A 19,820-nucleotide genomic window follows, 5' to 3' on the forward strand; every position below is an offset into this window, starting at 1 on the left:
TGGATTCCAGCCTTGTCACTCTACTGTTCATCAAATGATATAAATGTATCACACATTATGCGAAAATTTAGAAAAAAAGGTATCCTACTTGCCTAGCTTTTTGTGATATATCTAAAGCGTTCGATCGTGTGCGACACAGGAGACTGAAAGTGAAACTAGCTAGCTATGGTATAACTGGGAAAATATTAGATTGGCTGAGTACTTATGTTAGTGATAGGAGGCAGCAAGTTTTTATTTGTAATGATAAGTATTCTTTTACGTATACTAATACTGGAGTACCCCAAGGCTCAGTACTAGGCCCTTTACTTTTTATTTTATATATAAATGATATATCTTCAGATAGAGTCTGCAAGGATAATTACTGGGTTACCTTCATTGAAAGTGGTTTAGAAACTTTATCTGAGAGAAGATCAAGAAGGAAATTACAACTTTTTTTTTTTTACAAAACTCATAATAATCACGCACCGAACTTTCTCGTCTCCCTACTACCCCCTTTAGTGTCATAATCTCCCATTATAACCTCCGTAATGCTGAGAACTACTGTATACCTAATTCCAGACTACAACTAACAAGTTTTTAAAAATACTCTCCGTAAGCAAAACTTAATTCACGTTCCAAATTATTACCTCATCGGCGACAGCAAAAGAAATATTTTATATTCTAGATTACGAAATCGTTCTAGTACCTTAAATACTCATCTATTTCATGCCAATTTAATTGATTTCCAGCATTGTCAGTGTGAACATCCCGTAGAAGATACATACCACTTATTTTTTGTCTGTAAAAACTATGCGAACCAGAGAGTTAAACTCTTCCGTGAATTGAATGATTTCATCCCACTTGACTTGCAGCTAGTGTTATATGGTAGTAATGAATTGCCCCAGTAAGATAATGAACCAATAGTAAGACAGACGCAGCAATTCATCCGATACACAAATAGATTTTGAATATTATCTCTTGCTCTCCCAGCAGGTCAAAAAATTAGACTAACCTTATACTTAGTTTTTTCCCCAGCTTACTCTGTAATACAACATTATAGTTAACCTGTGTACCATTATTTTCATAATCAATAAATATGTGAAAAAGAAACTATACCATGTGGCTGGTCTTTCTGTGTGAAGACGGACTAGTGGAAATGAAAATACCAGCGGTCGACGAATGAACAGGGGAAAGATTTATAGCACGGGATGTGATGAACATTAGAACAGCAGACAGTGAACGAATAGTGAAAAGATTGTAACAAACGGAACTAGGCTAGTTCCGTTTGCATTGGGAAGAGCAGTCACATGGTCAGAGATGCAGTTTTACACATTTTAGTAGCTCTAGAATCTAGCTTCAAAAAAGGTGAAAATTTGGTCTTTCGTGAAGCGCAAGAAATACACATTTTCAAAATGGCCACCAAATTGGTCATTATTTTTATTCTCCTACAAAAGTTCTACGAACAACAGGCATCTAGTCTTAACGCATTTTCAGCTGCGAGCTAGCTATTAAAATTAATTATTACTTTTTAAAAATTACAAAAACCTGTCACACAAGATCAAAACGAGAATTGAACGTGATTGAAACCTCAGAAGAGTACATCCTTAACTGCACCATGTAATACCCTGAATATATACATAACTCTGAACCTATTTTTCTAGTTAATCACATGATCGCCGTGCTATTCAGTGCCGAGCACACCGAAATCATTTAAAAGGTATTTTTCAATGCCTCGTCTTGGGACCGAACCCATGACCTTTTGTGTGGCGTTCTCCGAGGCCGGGCAATGGTTCGTATTTACATTTATATAGTATAGACTGCCAGTTAGTTCAGTTATAATGCCACAATGGAGAAATAGATAGAGAACCAAGATGGCGGGATTTTAGAAAGAGAGGGAAAAAACCCAATCCTAATCGTGTACATGTAATAAATGAAATAAGCATAAATCTCGTGCATATGAAATGGAAACGAATTTAACTTGATATCATACATCGTCCTGCTTGAATGTGATGCTCTTTGGATGATTTTCCGTTCTATGTTTTCCAAACACTGGAATTGTTGCATGCCTCAAATTATATCGTATGTGAGCATTGTAGAATATTATATGTCAATAATTTAAACGTTCTTTAGCATTGCATTATATTTTTGTAACATTAATATATAGATTTCCCCTGTTTTATCAATGTGTCTTTCTTGTAAGATCGTTATTCCAATTGAATTACATTAATTGTTTTCCTAATTCTTCATTACTTAACCGTCGGAACCAACTATACTGCCGATACATTTATATAACCTCTTAGTTTTATGGTCTGGCTTAAGGTAAGACACATTAAGTTTTCCATGGAAAAATATAAACGTAGGCCCAACCACACAAACAATAATTTCCTTATTTTGTACGGTTAAAATAATAGCCACCTTTTCAGATGAAATATTATGTAAATAGCAGCCAAAGATGGGTGATTACAAATGACAAATTAAGAATTAGTTTTTGTAATCTCAAGCAAAACGATTACCTTTCTAATGACCGAAGAACCCACACTAGACCATAAGACACCTCCTGTTACAGAATCACGGCCACAAATCTGAGTTAACACTCTAACGATGTCTTCGTGGACAAAAGTGTCAAATTTGTATCGATGGTAGCCCGAGTTTATTAAAATTGTAAACCAAGTAAACGTTACTGTAATGTCATCTACATTATTTCTCTTAGCTGATGGTTACATAAGAGTTATCTCCCCTCCAACACATTTTATTTTATCACGCCAGCTGCTAACATTTTCAAAACAAGGTTACCGCGAGCGGTATATAATACGCCCGTCACACATTGAATGAGCAGTTGTTTGTATGATTGAAATATATGAAGTATTTGTGAGTAATTGATATTAAAAGAGAAATCATTCAACATAACTGGTAGATCAATGAGTGCAATACAACATCATGGAACGCATGCATCGCATTAATGAAACCAAGGGTAATAACTCGGATGGTCAGTAATTACGGTCGGATAATGGCGGTTATCGAACTTGTCCGAGGTTTCATGGTAATTAACCTTGTTGTGAAGTTTGAAGTTAATCCGTTAATAATTACTCGAGATATCGAGCGGACACTGTTTCGGCAAGTCCATAAAGGGGCATAACTCCACAAATTATGGTCGGATAATGGCGGTTATCGAACTTGTCCGAGGTTTCATGGTAATTAACCTTGTTGTGAAGTTTGAAGTTAATCCGTTAATAATTACTCGAGATATCGAGCGGACATCGTTTGCCCGCCCGCCCGCGTGATAACATAATACGTCCCCGTCTTCGACGGGCGTATAAAAATAAACAGGCTAACGCCGAATATACACATCATGTATATGATTAACACCCTTATGCATTGCACCAACGACAACTGAACCAATCATTAAGGGATTCTAAAAACCAAAAAAAAAAAAACATTTTAAAAGATTGAAGAACGATGTTAGCCACTCAGTATTCAAGACACAGGTATCTGAATCTTGTATATAAATATGTGGAAATATAAAATAGTTTTTCCTATCCTTCTTTATCCATTGCTCTATATTAAAACATATATATTTCTATATTTTATGACAAGTTTACATACCAGTGCAGATGCCTGTGTTGCGGGTTACCTGAGCTGCCCTCATCGGAGTAACAGCTTTTAGGTAAAGGTTATGAAGCTCTAAAAAAGCTACGTGTGACCCTCAGTGGGTACTACAGCTAGCAGTGTTAGTGAGGTTAAGCCCTCAGTACGAGCACATTATAGTAAGTAGTAAGAACTCATCTTGATTTCACAAACGTGAATAGTTTCCATATCAAACATAGTATATCGAAAAAATCGATGGAGTTCAAAGAAGTGGCTGAATTGAAAAATCTTTCATAGCCGCCGTTAGCCTAAATTAACCAACGCTATATCGTACAGGAGACAGCGAGGAGATTTGATAGAATTTTATAAATTAATCCATGGAAAATACGACCGCAATGTCACTGTTCTCTAAGTAATGGAAAGATGTTTCTAAACGATCAGGGAAACAGAGGAAATTCTTCGAAAATATACCCCAACAGTGTGCAATTATGAAGAGGAAAAATAGTTTTTTTTACGAAGAACTGCAAATGTGTGGAATAACTTGATATATACTGCATGAGTTCAAAGCTCAAACATAAGTAGGTTCTAGTAGATATATACATGCATTTGTTAAAATCAAAAACCACAATAACTTTGAAGCCACATTTACAATTTATATATTTAAGGAATGATTTTTATTTTTTTAACATTTATGAGGTCATAACAACAATGGGTTTATGGACATATTGAATGAATCGCGTTACTTCATGTAAAATATGTCCAAAAACCCATTGTTGTTATGACCTCATAAATGTTGAAAAAATAAAAATCATTCCTTATATTTACATTGACGAATCCTTTCAGTCGATCGATATAACAACGAATAAAACAAATAAACAGGGTTTGTTCCTGCTTATACACGGGTGCAACGCAGTGGCGAGAACAGTGTTTTTCGCGGGGAAATGTGACACTATCGTGAGAGAACTTAGCAACCGTCAACAACAATAACACAACAAAATGTAGTTCCATATTCAATGTTTATTTGTAGCACAGGACACGTGAATATGTGGATATTTCACAAAGCACAGTTCAATAATATTTTAAGATGTAAGAATTAAGCATCTAGTTCGGTCGTTCCGAGTGAGTAGTTTTTGTAGTGTATTACTACGCAGTGTGATCAGGTTACTATCAGTTCCCACGTGCTGAGATTCTATTAACACCTGTGTTATGCATTTATGAATGTAATTTTTGTCAATGGGTCTAAGCATACAGAATGTAAATATCAACAAATAAATACCAAAAATACTGGGATAATGCACCTGTAACAACTTGATTCCCTAATATAACTGCTTGCATATTTTTTTCCTCCCCAAGGAATCTATAAATATTTGTCAGCTGGTAGCATCCTTGTTGTATAAGGTGATATCAGAGACAACTTTGATCATGAACAGACAAACCACACTTTGTCACCGAAAAGAAAGGAATTCTTCCAAAATTTGTTCTTGACTTGGCAAACCAACTTTGTTCTAGCCCCGAGAATATACATTGGGCAGGCCATGACATTACCTATGCACAAAGTTAGGTTAGCATTCATCAACTGAAATCGGAGAAGTCAAAAATGTTTCTGCCCTTTTAGAATTCCATAACCCACAGATCCTGAATGTCATATGAGGCTTAAATCCTCTCACTAGTACTTAGGAAATACAATGTAGTATTTAAAAGTTTTTAACAGATCACAATACTCTGTTTCTTTGATTTGTTCATTTTTCATTTCCTGTAACAAGTCATCAACAGTCCATGGGATTTTTAAATGAAAGTCGATATTTTTCTATTTCCCATAACAACTGTATTAATTGACAGCTGAATATTTCAATGTGATTCCCCTCCAATACCTTATTTTCCGGTTTTTCATTATCTATGTAACAACAATTTACTGTGGCACTAGAAGTTATCCTTTTGTATGGTAACTCGCTCTGATTTACTGAGGAACTCATAGGAGTTGTCTCCCTTTTGTATGGTAACTCGCTCTGATTTACCTAGGAACTCATAGGAGTTATTTCAATTTTGCATGGTTTCTCCTTTGATTCACCGAGGAACTCATATGAGTGGTCTCCCTTTTGTATGATTACTCGCTCTGATTTACCGAGGAACTCATAGGAGTTGTCTCCCTTTTGTATGGTAACTCGCTCTGATTTACTGAGGAACTTATAGGAGTTATTTCAATTTTGCATGGTTACTCGCTTTGATTCACCGAGGAACTCATGAGTGGTCTCACTTTTGTATGGTTACTCACTCAGATTTACTGAGGAAATCATAGGAGTTATCTCCTCTTTTGTATGGTTACTCGCTTTCATTTACCGAGGAACTCATAGAGTGATCTCCTTTTTGTATAGTAACTTGCTCTGATTTACTTAGGAACTCATAACAGTTATCTCCCTTTTGTATGATTACTCGCTCTTATTTACTGAGGAACTCATAAGATGTATCTCCCCTTTATATAGTTACTTGCTCTGATTTACCGAGGAACTCATATGAGTTATCTCCCTTTTGTATGGTTACTCGCTCTGATTTACTGAGGAACTCATAGGAATTATCTCCCTTTTGAATGATAACTCACTTTGATTTACCGAGGAACTCATATGAGTAATCTCCCTTTTGTATGGAAACTTACTCTGATTGACCAAGGAACTCATAGGAGTAATCTCCCTTTTGTATGGTTACTCGCTTTGATTTACAGAGGAACTCATATGAGTTATCTCCCTTTTGTAGGATTACTCGCTCTGATTTACTAAGGAACTCATAGGAATTATATCCCTTTTGTTATAGTTACTCGCTTTGATAAACTGGGGAACTCATAGGAGTAATCTCCCTTCTGTATGGTTACTCGCTCTGATTTACTGAGGAACTCATAAAAGTTATCTCCCTTTTGTATGGTTACTCGCTCTTATTTACTGAGGAATTCATAAGATTTATCCTCCCTTTATATAGTTACTTGCTCTGATTTACCGAGAAACTCATAGGAATTATCTCCCTTTTGAATGATTACTTGCTCTGATTTACCACGGAACTCATAGGAGCTATTTCCCTTTTGTATAGTTACTCGCTTTGATAAACTGGGGAACTCATAGGAGTTATCTCCCTTTTGTATGGTTACTCGCTCTGATTTACTGAGGAACTCATAGGAATTATCTCCCTTTTGAATGATAACTCGCTTTGATTTACCGAGGAACACATATGAGTAATCTCCCTTATGTATGGAAACTCACTCTGATTGACCAAGGAACTCATAGGAGTTATCTCCTCTTTTGTATGGTTACTTGCTTTGATTTACCAAGGAACTCATAGGAGTAATCTCCCTTTTGTATGGTTACTCGCTTTGATAAACTGAGGAACTCATAGGAGTTATTACCCTTTTGTATGGTTACTCGCTTTGATTTACAGAGGAACTCATATGAGTTATCTCCCTTTTTTAGGATTACTTGCTCTGATTTACCAAGGAACCCATAGGAGGTATTTCCCTTTTGTATAGTTACTCGCTTTGATAAACTGGGGAACTCATAGGAGTTATCTCCCTTTTGTATGGTTACTCGCTCTGATTTACTTAGGAACTCATAGGAATTATCTCCCTTTTGAATGATAACTCGCTTTGATTTACCGAGGAACTCATATGAGTAATCTCCCTTATGTATGGAAACTCACTCTGATTGACCAAGGAACTCATAGGAGTTATCTCCTCTTTTGTATGGTTACTTGCTTTGATTTACCAAGGAACTCATAGGAGTAATCTCCCTTTTGTATGGTTACTCGCTTTGATAAACTGAGGAACTCATAGGAGTTATTATCCTTTTGTATGGTTACTCGCTTTGATTTACAGAGGAACTCATATGAGTTATCTCCCTTTTGTAGGATTACTTGCTCTGATTTACCAAGGAACTCATAGGAGGTATTTCCCTTTTGTATAGTTACTCGCTTTGATAAACTGGGGAACTCATAGGAGTTATCTCCCTTTTGTATGGTTACTTGCTCTGATTTACTGAGGAACTCATATGAGTTATCTCCCTTTTGTATGGCTACTTGCTCTGATTTACCGAGGAACTCGTAAGTAATCTCCCTTTTGTATGGAAACTCACTCTGATTGACCAAGGAACACATAGGAGTTATTTCCCTTTTGTATGGTTACTTGCTTTGATTTACTGAGGAACTCATAGGAGTTATCTCCTCTTTTGTATGGTTCCTCGCTTTGATTAACTAAGGAACTCATAGGAGTAATCTCCCTTTTGTATGGAAACTCACTCTGATTAACCAAGGAACTCATAGGAGTAATCTCCCTTTTGTATGGTTACTCGCTTTAATAAACTGAGGAACTCATAGGAGTTATTACCCCTTTGTATGGTTACTCGCTCTGATTTACTTAGGAACTCATAGGAGTTATTTCCCTTTTGTATGGTTACTGGCGTTTTCTTTGTGTCAAGTTCACATGATGCATTTGTGGTAGCCTGAATTAATAGTTCTTTTTTTTTGATCATTTGAAAAATTAGTTAGTTAAAGTTAGAATACAAGACATAGTTTCTTTCATAAATTGTTTTATTTTCTGATGAAGGCACTAACCCATGAACAGCTCTTCCACAAGTATCCACAGCAACAAAAATAAAGGTCTAATCCATAATCTAGTTCACACCTGTCTGGCCTAGTCAACACATATGAGGTCTAGTCCACACTTGTGAGGTCTAGTCCACACTTGTGAGGGCTAGTCCACACTTGTGAGGTCTAGTCCACACATGTCTGGCCTTGTCCACACCTGTAAGGTCTAGTCAACACCTGTGAGGTAAAGTCAACATATGTGAGGTCTAGTCAACACCTGTGAGGTAAAGTCAACACATGTGAGGTCTATTCAACACCTGTATGGCCTAGTCCACACCTGTGAGGTCTAGTCCACACTTGTCTGGTGTAGTCCACACCTGTGAGGTCCAGTCCACACACCTGACAGGTAAATGATGGAATATATACCTAGACTTCACCTGATGGAGGTTGTTCTAAGAAAGACATACACCGTAGAAAAAGGGACCTATTTCCAAGGTCATTGAAAGAACTCACTATGATGATGGATTCAGGCAAGCTACAATTAATACAATACAGGACCTCTTACACCGTTTAGTCTACAATACATAATTATACAACTCAGAATCTGATCTTTTGAAAAAGAAAATCATCCAAACTCTGGTTTGTTTGTCTGAAACCCATGCTGTGTGATTGTGTGAATGTAGACAGAACTGTACCATGGACACTTGATTTACTGTATAGTGTCTTGCTGTCCAATGGAAGAAACAAGTAACTTTGATAACTATATTGCAGCCAAACATTAATTTCACAAAATCTGTAATTACTTCAGACTTAATTTGGTCCCAAAACTAATGAAGTTTAGTGTGTTGTGTATTACATGAAAACACTGTACCGTATGCATCCACCATTAAACCAATGCCTGATAACAGAGATACAAAACTAATCAATTACTTCAGTAAGCTTACTTTGATTAACAGTTTGTGCTGACCTCTCTAAGAAAGGTTAGATATATCTATGTAAATGTTTCAATAATTTGCACATATAAACTCATTCACCCCTGATTACACATTTGAACCCTTCCAATTCAAAGGTTGTAATAGTCCATCTTGAAATTTCAGGGGTGAATGAGCAAAGCTTCTGTTGTACTTATAAACAGCAAAGCATAGCAACAACGACTTCACAGGTGATTATTTTTTCATCAAATCAGAGTCTTTCAAGACAACAGACATGAAATAATGACAATATTGTAGAACATTTATGATAACACACACTGTCTCTCATCACTCAATGCTAAGTAACATGGTACAAACTACATATTGATCCCCAGGGGACCCGACAAAACAACGCGTGGCTATACTAGACACTTAAAGTGGAATGTTCCCAATGTTATCAACGACAAAAACTAAACAAAAAAACTACTGATTGATGGCTTATCTAATTTGACAGTGACCTCCAAGTAAAGGTTGTCAAGGATACACTACTAATCCAATGGCTGTCAAGTTGTGAGTTGACAGATTATTGTCGTTAGTGATACTCTGACGCAGCGCTCCTCTATTGTTATATACTAAATACAACACTACAACTGTTAACCAGATACCATTCCTACAAGCTATCTAAGCGGGAACTTTACAACATTTATGTCTCATGTTATTTCATATTTTGACGCAATTTCTACTGAAAAAATAATATTTTAGCTAATATACATAATTTCTATATATTAAATAACATAAATATCCAACAATATAAGTAGCAGACCTTTGTAAAAACTATCACGCTATGGAATGACTTGTTGGGAATGATGGATAAAGCTCACTGGAATGTTAGGCTGTACTGGGAGATACCTAATGTATTACTGTAAGTCCTGGCCGTGGACAATCTTACTGTTTGTGACAGAGATGTAATACAGTTCCTGGACGTGGACAATCTTACTGTTTGTGACAGAGATTTCATACAGTTCCTGGCCGTGGACAATCTTCCTGTTTGTGACAGAGATGTAATACAGTTCCTGGACGTGGACAATCTTACTGTTTGTGACAGAGATTTCATACAGTTCCTGGCCGTGGACAATCTTACTGTTTGTGACAGCGATGTCATACAGTTCCTGGCCGTGGACATTCTTACTGTGTGTGACAGAGATGTAATACAGTTCCTGGCCGTGGACATTCTTACTGTTTGTGACAGAGATTTAATGCAGTTCCTGGCCGTGGACAATCTTACTGTTTGTGTCAGAGATGTAATACAGTTACTGGCCGTGGACAATCTTACTGTTTGTGACAGCGATGTCATACAGTTCCTGGCCGTGGACATTCTTACTGTGTGTGACAGAGATGTAATACAGTTCCTGGCCGTGGACATTCTTACTGTGTGTGACAGAGATGTAATACAGTTCCTGGCCGTGGACATTCTTACTGTGTGTGACAGAGATGTAATACAGTTCCTGGCCGTGGACAATCTTACTTTTTGTGACAGAGATGTCATACAGTTCCTGGCCGTGGACAATCTTACTGTTTGTGTCACAGATGTAATACAGTTCCTGGCCGTGGACAATCTTACTGTTTGTGTCAGAGATGTAATACAGTTCCTGGCCGTGGACAATCTTACTGTTTGTGACAGAGATGTAATACAGTTCCTGGCCGTGGACAATCTTACTGTTTGTGACAGAGATGTAATACAGTTAATGGAAGCTGTATCTGTTTTTAAATTGTAAACATTCTCGTATTTCAGCATTCTGTTGCACATCTAACCAATTAGTGCCAACAATGTATACAGGGAATTTTTCACTGGATTACGTTTTGCAATTTTGCCCTCTGAAATGAGGGCAAATTTATCAAAACAGTGATCAGTAGCTACTATTTATAGCAATATACTCCTAGTCATGTCACAATTGACACTCAGCGGAAATACTTTTGGATAGAGTAATACATAGATCAGTGTAACAAGGAGTCGATTAGGTTTCTTGTAAATATGGGTTACAAGTTAAAGTAATTGAGACCTAACTAAATATACACAGTGTTTCTTTAATCTAATAAGGTATTTGGTGTTTTTTGAGGAGCAGACAGTAAACATAGAAGAATTTGGCAGTTACTGATTTTGACCATTGGCTAAATTAAAGATAATACTGTGTCTCATACATATAACATGTTTTGTTCACGTCTCAGATAAAACGACACGGACAAATTATCACAATCTGCAATATCTGTCACCATTGAGGACAACAACATTTTCTTCTCCACAAGGTTAAATTCTAAAACATCAAAAGTTTTTGAATTGTTCCATGCTGAAATGACAGAAAAAAGATACAGGTGAAATATTTCATTTAACAACTGAAAGATTTATTAATCTGTTTGGTTCTGTCTCTGGCAGTAAAATTTACAACATTATCATAACCTAACTAATTGACTAAACTAACCATATATCCAGCTTCTAATTTATTAACTTTAATTCCAGTTCTTAAAGAAATAATCTATGTTCCATTTCTAATGAAATACTAAAATGTCCATCAATAATTTATCATGGTTCATGTTTCCTCCTTAAAATGAAAACAGTACATGTACATGTTCTGGAACGTAGAAGTGATGCCAGCCAGTACATGTTCTGGAACGTAGAAGTGATACCAGCCAGTACATGTACAAGTTCTGGAACGTAGAAGTGATACCAGCCAGTACATGTTCTGGAACGTAGAAGTGATGCCAGCCAGTTCATGTTCTGGAACGTAGAAGTGATACCAGCCAGTACATGTACATGTTCTGGAACGTAGAAGTGATGCCAGCCAGTTCATGTTCTGGAACGTAGAAGTGATACCAGCCAGTACATGTACATGTTCTGGAACGTAGAAGTGATCCCAGCCAGTACATGGTTTGGAACATAGAAGTGATCCCAGCCAGTACATGGTTTGGAAGGTAGAAGTGATACCAGCCAGTACATGTTCTGGAACGTAGAAGTGATGCCAGCCAGTTCATGTTCTGGAACGTAGAAGTGATACCAGCCAGTACATGTTTTGGAACGTAGAAGTGATGCCAGCCAGTACATGTTCTGCAACGTAGAAGTGATATCAGCCAGTACATGTTCTGGAACGTAGAAGTGATCCCAGCCAGTACATGTTCTGGAACGTAGAAGTGATCCCAGCCAGTACATGGTTTGCAACGTAGAAGTGATACCAGCCAGTACATGGTTTGGAACATAGAAGTGATCCCAGCCAGTACATGGTTTGGAACGTAAAAGTGATACCAGCCAGTACATGGTTTGGAACATAGAAGTGATCCCAGCCAGTACATGGTTTGGAACGTAAAAGTGATACCAGCCAGTACATGGTTTGGAAGGTAGAAGTGATACCAGCCAGTACATGTTCTGGAACGTAGAAGTGATATCAGCCAGTACATGTTCTGGAACGTAGAAGTGATACCAGCCAGTACATGGTTTGGAACGTAGAAGTGATGCCAGCCAGTACATGGTTTGGAATGATTTTTATTTACAATTGTAGCCATCAATGTCTTGTGCCTATTGGTAAGTTTATCATTCAGGAAAATATCTTGTGTGATTTCTGCGACGATAAGATTTCAGCGATGATCAGATTTCTGAGACGATAAGATTTCAGATTTCAGCGATGATAGAATGAATACATACTTGTTTGAAATGACACTAATACAATTGGCATCTAATACTAATGGTAAATAAAACTCCAACCCTACTACCATGTCTAACATAAAACCCCAGTTTTACATCAAGATGTCTCGTCCCTCCAAATGATATGTGATAACCAATCTCACAGACAAATATTCAGCAGATTCCCTCGGCGGTCAAACCTCGGAGAACCACAGCTACTTTGGTTTCTACGTCCAGGCCACATCTATCTGTGAGATACAGCTGCTGACATGGGACAGAAAGTCAGTTTAGATACACATTGTAGTTATCATAAACATTTGAAATATCGTTCAAAATTCTGTAACATAGTACTAGACATCTTACCAGATCTTTGTTGTTTTATTGCAACGTTTATTCAACCTATGACCTTTGTTCTGAATGAATATTCTTAAGATTAAGAAATATTTATGCTTGATAGTTTCTTTGGTAAAAAGTGACAGTCTTTGGTCACATGTCTGATCAGTTATATACAGGTACAATGTTCTTTGGTTTCCTCCCACCTAAAGAACCCTGCCCACTACTAGCCGAGCCTACAAGGGTGATTAATATAAGTTGATAAAACTAGTTTGAAATAGTAATCTGTAATCTGGTTTGAATACGGATGTACTATAGGAATTGGAGCTCGCTTACATTAACAGTAATCTGAAAAACTTGTTTATTCTGGACTTTAAAGAGATTTTCATAGAAACCAAAGTGTGTGGACTAGCAAGGTTCCACTGTAGAGGATTACAAGTAATCCATACACACAACATGTTGGATGACCAATAAAAAAGGTCAATGTAAAAAGGGTTTATTACAAGCATATAAAACTGTTCCCACAAGATATACAGTCCAACTATGATATAAGCATTATATTTCAGTCCCTTACAATAAAAATAGAATGTTCCAGATCAACTGGAAATGTGAATTAACATTGATACATAGGGGTGACACACTCACATTTTCCCCGCGACACACTACATCGGTTTTGGCAGCCATATGTACACAGCAATGTATCAAAATAGGTATTCTATACACTTTGTTGATTTTATGTACAAACAATTAACATTTAACAAATCACATCATCTCATTAAATTTGAACAACACAATTATCAATTAATATCATTATTTCATTAAAGGGGGGTAACTCTCAAATGCAGTAAATCATTCAATGGTCACAGACCACAACTCATAAAACAAAATAATTCATTTGTGAATAAAATGGATTTCTAAATCTTTTGTTTATATAAAACATAACATGTGACTTTAAAACACTTAAAAATCACATATAGATAATTGAGCAAGGGTGAACAGATATTAAAAGATTTCCTTACTAATCATTAAGCCATTTCAACATATCTGAACAATTCAATTTTGTGATAAAAAGCAAGAATTACAACCACTTTTATCTCTACAATGAGGCTTAATTTCATCTTGCTTTATCTATTGAAACCAACTGACCCAGATACTGTCCAAATAAAACTAAGGTCAAAGGTTAAATTTTAGCAGGGCAAAGGTCATATCACTGTAGAAAATGGAGTTCACAGGTCATTCACTTCAATGTATGTAACTCTCAACAATACACATTTTAAATGTACTGTTATCAAGGGTCAAAGGAGATTTTCTTTTTAATGTAAGTTCTGAGGGCGTAACATGTATAATGGAATGCAGCCGAAAGAAACCTTTTCCACCAGATTACTGGGCCACCTACTGGGTAGTAATCAAGGCTTTTAGTGACATTTTATCAACTGGTAACACTGAAATGGTATAGAACACAGACAGAAGTTCAAATTGTAATACCAAGCGGTTTGTCTTTCATTTTCAGAGATCGATTTTCGGAACTTGATTTTTTTTTCCCAAAATTTTTTGGTGCGCAAAATATTAGAGTAGAAGCTTTTTTGGTGATTTTCAGCCTCAAAAAGTGCCTGCGCAAATTACACAGGTGTGCAAATTACATGGGTTTTTACGGTAGTTATTTTAAAGGTCAAATTTTGACAGTTAATTAATCTGTAGTTCAAATTGCAACAGTTATTCTTTAGATAAAATTATAACAGCTATTCTGAATGTCTGATTGGCAGTTTTTGCCACATTTTAAACACTTCCATATTTGGTGTTCTAGTTTCTATTAGTGGCTCTGTCACTGTGGTGACCCACAACTTGAATGTTTCTAAGCCATCTAATATACCAAATGGAGAACCTACTTTTCTGCAGTCAAACCATTTTGTCTAATGTGTAAGTAATTCATTTTTGAACACAGATATATCACAAATTCGTTTCTATAGGAATAACCAGAAAAATGAAAGGATACATGTAAAAGATATTCAGTATATAACCATTACATTGGTCAGAGGGGTTCACCTTGAATCTAGAATCCATAAAAAAAGTCTGAAACATTCTAACAGAAATGACCTGATAAAGGGAAGCTTCCCTGGTCCATTACAACAGGACATCACATACAGGTTGTTACAGCGGACATCACATCCACATTAAAAATGGAGGTTATCCATTCTCAAAAGCCATCCACATTCAATATGGTGGCCATCCACATACAAAATGGCAGCAATCCACCCATCTGGGTGTTGGGCTGCGCGGAATGATTGGTCCTTGGAACGTTGTGTCATAGTTGTGATCACAGGTATGATATTATAAAATACTTTCCTCAGGATCTCTATAAAAATAACATCTCTTGCATAGAAAAATAACAATTCTGTAAACTGTATCAAATGGTAACATAACAATGATTTGCCTAGGCTTCGTCCCGTATAATGCCATTAGGAGGCTTCTTCTTCCACTGCCAGAGTTGTCGGTCGATCCCTGTACACGTCCGCATCAGTAGCTTCTGTCCATCCACCGACACCTCCATACACTTCTGCGTGTTAGCGTGGAGAATTGTATTGTCCTACAACAACAAATTCCTCTGTATATAAATTCTATATTTATACAATTGTAACAATAAACTCATATGATGCACAATATACAATCCAGTTCAGTAATGTTACAATTTTATTATCCTGTAAAGATACTTATTTTAGCCAATTACAGATCAGCACGTTGATCAGTAGCACACCCACAAAATGAGTGCTTACATAAGACTACCGCTAAAATATGTACAAACAAATATTCTAAATATGTTGCGTGGATGTATGATTTTTTTAGTATAATTTTTAGACTGATGGTGAATTTTAGATAGAAACACTAATATGTATGCCAAATTTAACCAGGTGTAATCGTATCAGTAGGGCCCTAAAGACGAAGTCAGGAATGTGTTTAGTTATAGTAGGACTCTTTACTGCTACAATTAGCTATTTTATTCAAAGCAATAAAAGTAAAACCATAGTCAGACAGATTTCTACAATAAAAATATTCCTTATTGATGAAACAGCAGCAAACGCATTTAACATGAAACATTCCCTTATAACGGAAGTTCCTATTATAAACAGATCTGAAGGATTTAACAAGGTCTGGCTAGCATACCAATAAAGGCAACACTCATCCTTGTTACACTCATCAATAAGATATACACCAACTTGAAGATGATAAAGATTTATCACTAATGGTAGCAGAGACCTTTGGTATCCTTGTGATTGTAACTATAGCTATTTAAAACAAGTAATGTAAAGCTTTATAAGAAAAGTAAGTTTTATCAACCCAGCAGAATTTAATTGTACAGAAATTGATTTTCTACTTATAGTAGCTGAGACCTTGACCTTTGGACTTAAAAATCAATTGAAGTAAAGTGCTTGGGGCAAACGAATGCTGTGAGATGTCAGAGATAGATTAACTCCACCTATTGTTTAGAATCCAGACGATCGGGCAGCGGGATGAACAGATGAACATCATTACGATATTCCTGCTGTTTTTTTATTGACGGCAGATAGTAAGAGCCGCTCATGTTACCATTGTCATCAACACTAACCTCCCTATACACCCACTCCTGTCATCAACACTCACCTCCCTATACTCCCACTCCTGTCATCAACACTCCCCTCCCTTTACACCTACTCCTGTCATCAACACTCCCCTCCCTATACACCAACTCCTGTCATCAATACTCACCTCCCTATACACCCACTCCTGTCAACAACACTCACCTCCCTATACACCCACTCCTGTCACCAACACTCACCTCCCTATACACCCACTCCTGTCATCAATCCTCACCTCCCTATACACCCACTCCTGTCATCAACACGCTCCTCCCTATACACCCACTCCTGTCATCAACACGCTCCTCCCTATACACCCACTCCTGTCATCAACACCCACCGCCCTATACACCCACTCCTGTCATCAATACACCCCTCCCTATACACCTACTCCTGTCATCAACACTCACCTCCCTATACACACACTCCTGTCATCAACACTCACCTCCCTATACATCCACTCCTGTCATCAATATTCACCTCCCTATACACACACTCCTGTCATCAACACTCACCTCCCTATACACCAACTCCTGTCATCAATACTCACATCCCTATACACCCACTCCTGTCATCAACACTCACCGCCCTATACACCCACTCCTGTCATCAATACACACCTCCCTATACCCCTACTCCTGTCATCAACACTCACCTCCCTATACACACACTCCTGTCATCAACACTCACCTCCCTATACACCCACTCCTGTCATCAATACTCACCTCCCTATACACCCACTCCTGGTTACCCTTCTGGCTGTGACAGGGGTAGATAATCACGCTTTCACCACCGGAGAAGTCCAGACAACCGTCGTCACGGCGTATCTCTCCACCCTTACTCAGCATCCAGTACTATCACCAACAAAATGGTACAATTATTCATCTTTAGTTTTATTTAATATTCTATTGTTAATATCAAATATAAATTCTAATTCATAATTATTACAACTTATAATGTTCTGTAGACAAGCAACTGTAAGTATACTTTGTGTTATTTAAGTAACACTATACTTCATCAGCCCCCTGTAAACACATTATCTATTTAAGTAACATCCTAATTATCTGGTTGCCCCCCTGGTTACAACCAACATCTTATAAGAACACAATCTTATTAGAACTCATGCTGCACACCTACCACGTTACCCTGGTTACCCCTGGTTAAGACTAACATTCTTAATTAGAACACATGCTGCACACTTACCCGGTTATCCCTGGTTATGACCAACATGTTATAAGAACACAATCTTATAAGAACATGTGCTGTACACCTACCTGGTTACCCCTGGTTACGACCAACATGTTATAAGAACACGTACATGCTGCACACCTACCTGGTTGCTCCTGGTTACCCCTGGTTACAACCAACATGTTATAAGAACAATGCTGCACACCTACCTGGTTATCCCTGGTTACAACCAATATGTTATTAGAACACATGCTGCACACCTACCTGGTTACCCCTTGTTACCCCTGGTTACAACCAACATGTTATAAGAACAATGCTGCACCCCTACCTGGTTATCCCTGGTTACCCCTGGTTACCACCAACATGTTATAAGAACACATGCTGCACTCCTACCTGGTTATCCCTGGTTACCCCTGGTTACAAACAATATGTTTTTAGAACACATGCTGCACACCTACCTGGATACCCCTTGTTACCCCTGGTTACAACCAACATGTTATAAGAACAATGCTGCACACCTACCTTGTTATCCCTGGTTACAACCAATATGTTAATAGAACACATGCTGCACACCTACCTGGATACCCCTTGTTACCCCTGGTTACAACCAACATGTTATAAGAACAATGCTGCACACCTTCCTGGTTATCCCTGGTTACCCCTGGTTACTACCAACATGTTATAAGAACAATGCTGCACACCTACCTGGTTACCCCTGGTTACAAACAATATGTTATTAGAACACATGCTGCACACCTACCTGGTTACCCCCCTGGTTGTGACAGGGCCACATGTTGACAGGTTTGTGGAAGTTGTGAGAATCCACTGAGCTATCCACACACATTGGCTTGGCCTTGTTACGTATCTACAATATCATACAGGGTGTTTGATCAGATAACATGTCACATCAAGTTTTATAGACGTTGAAACCATTCCACTTCTGATTGGACTTTTTTGTTAGAGATGTTTATGGATCATTCAAGAAGTAAAAGCAACATTTCAATCAACAATATTGTATTTTACCAATTATACCATACTCAACCCAGTAACTCAGTATACCCAGAAAGCACAAAATGGATGGGTTGCTTATTAGTACAATTTATTTTAGTGTAGAAAATCAAGAAGTCAATTCAAGCAATTTAAAAGATGAGTGTGTAAAGGAAACATTACAATGACATCACTAATGGTGATAAGGTAATCCAAACATGACCATCAATGTGTATGATTGGAGTATTGTCTCAAAGACATCAGGAGAATTAGTGGCACCTCATAAAAGGCTGGGGGAGGGGTGCTTACAGATTCATGAGCACTTATTTGTACAAATATGGTAAACTGGGAGGTGGGGATCAGTCAAAGGCCTGTTTATGATTCTAACTCCAGCAAGGGAGTATTTTTAGATATGACCATCTTCTGTGGTTTCTATAATAAGTGGTGAACTTGTTACATGTACTAAGTAAGGATCTAGTACTGCTGTAAGGTAAGTGTTTCATACGATTGTAATCCCTACCGAAAATTTGTGCCGGTTAAATACAGTGCCTCTGAGTAACTTAAATAAGTAATTGTTGACATATTCTATACTGAATGAAATCTACAGATATTGAACTTTAGAAAAATGTGTGGTTTTAGTAGATTTTAATATGTGATGGCAGATTGATATGGGGTCAAATGTCAGGGGGTGTTCCCGTCCCACTTCACCGGTTTGGCTTGTAAACTTCTGGTTGTCAAAAGTAGACGCCTGTAGTGCTCTAACATGCCACTAAACTCTAAAATGCCTTTTGAAGCCTTTGTCAGGTATGTATCTGTGAATCTAGACAGTTGTCACTAGTGTTGAACTTCAAATATTTACGCTATTAGCTCAAAAGCTTAGTAATAACATATAGTAAATGATTTAGTTGTGCGAGTCCTGTAAAATTTATACATGTGTTTTGTTTACAATTTCTATGTACAAATGCCTGCAAAGTGCACAACGTTTCAATGTTTATA

At 37.3% G+C, this 19,820-nt stretch overlaps 1 protein-coding gene across 6 annotated transcripts in view; it reads right to left on the minus strand.

The window, feature by feature from the left end:
- Positions 1-8,109: 8,109 nt before the first annotated feature.
- Positions 8,110-19,820, minus strand: part of LOC110449732 (polypeptide N-acetylgalactosaminyltransferase 5-like) — a 211,184-nt gene continuing 199,473 nt past the window's right edge. For all 6 annotated transcript variants that reach the window (XM_021496784.1, XM_021496787.1, XM_021496786.1 and 3 more), the window contains 3 exons: positions 18,598-18,702; positions 17,375-17,503; positions 8,110-15,622 (listed from right to left, as the gene is read on the minus strand). In XM_021496784.1, the coding sequence (XP_021352459.1) occupies positions 15,470-15,622; positions 17,375-17,503; positions 18,598-18,702 (387 nt within the window). In that variant the 3' untranslated portion in view covers positions 8,110-15,469. The remainder of the gene's footprint in view (positions 15,623-17,374; positions 17,504-18,597; positions 18,703-19,820) is intronic.

This window comes from Mizuhopecten yessoensis, unplaced genomic scaffold, assembly GCF_002113885.1.
Source record: "Mizuhopecten yessoensis strain PY_sf001 unplaced genomic scaffold, ASM211388v2 scaffold4805, whole genome shotgun sequence".
Lineage (NCBI taxonomy): Eukaryota > Metazoa > Mollusca > Bivalvia > Pectinida > Pectinidae > Mizuhopecten > Mizuhopecten yessoensis.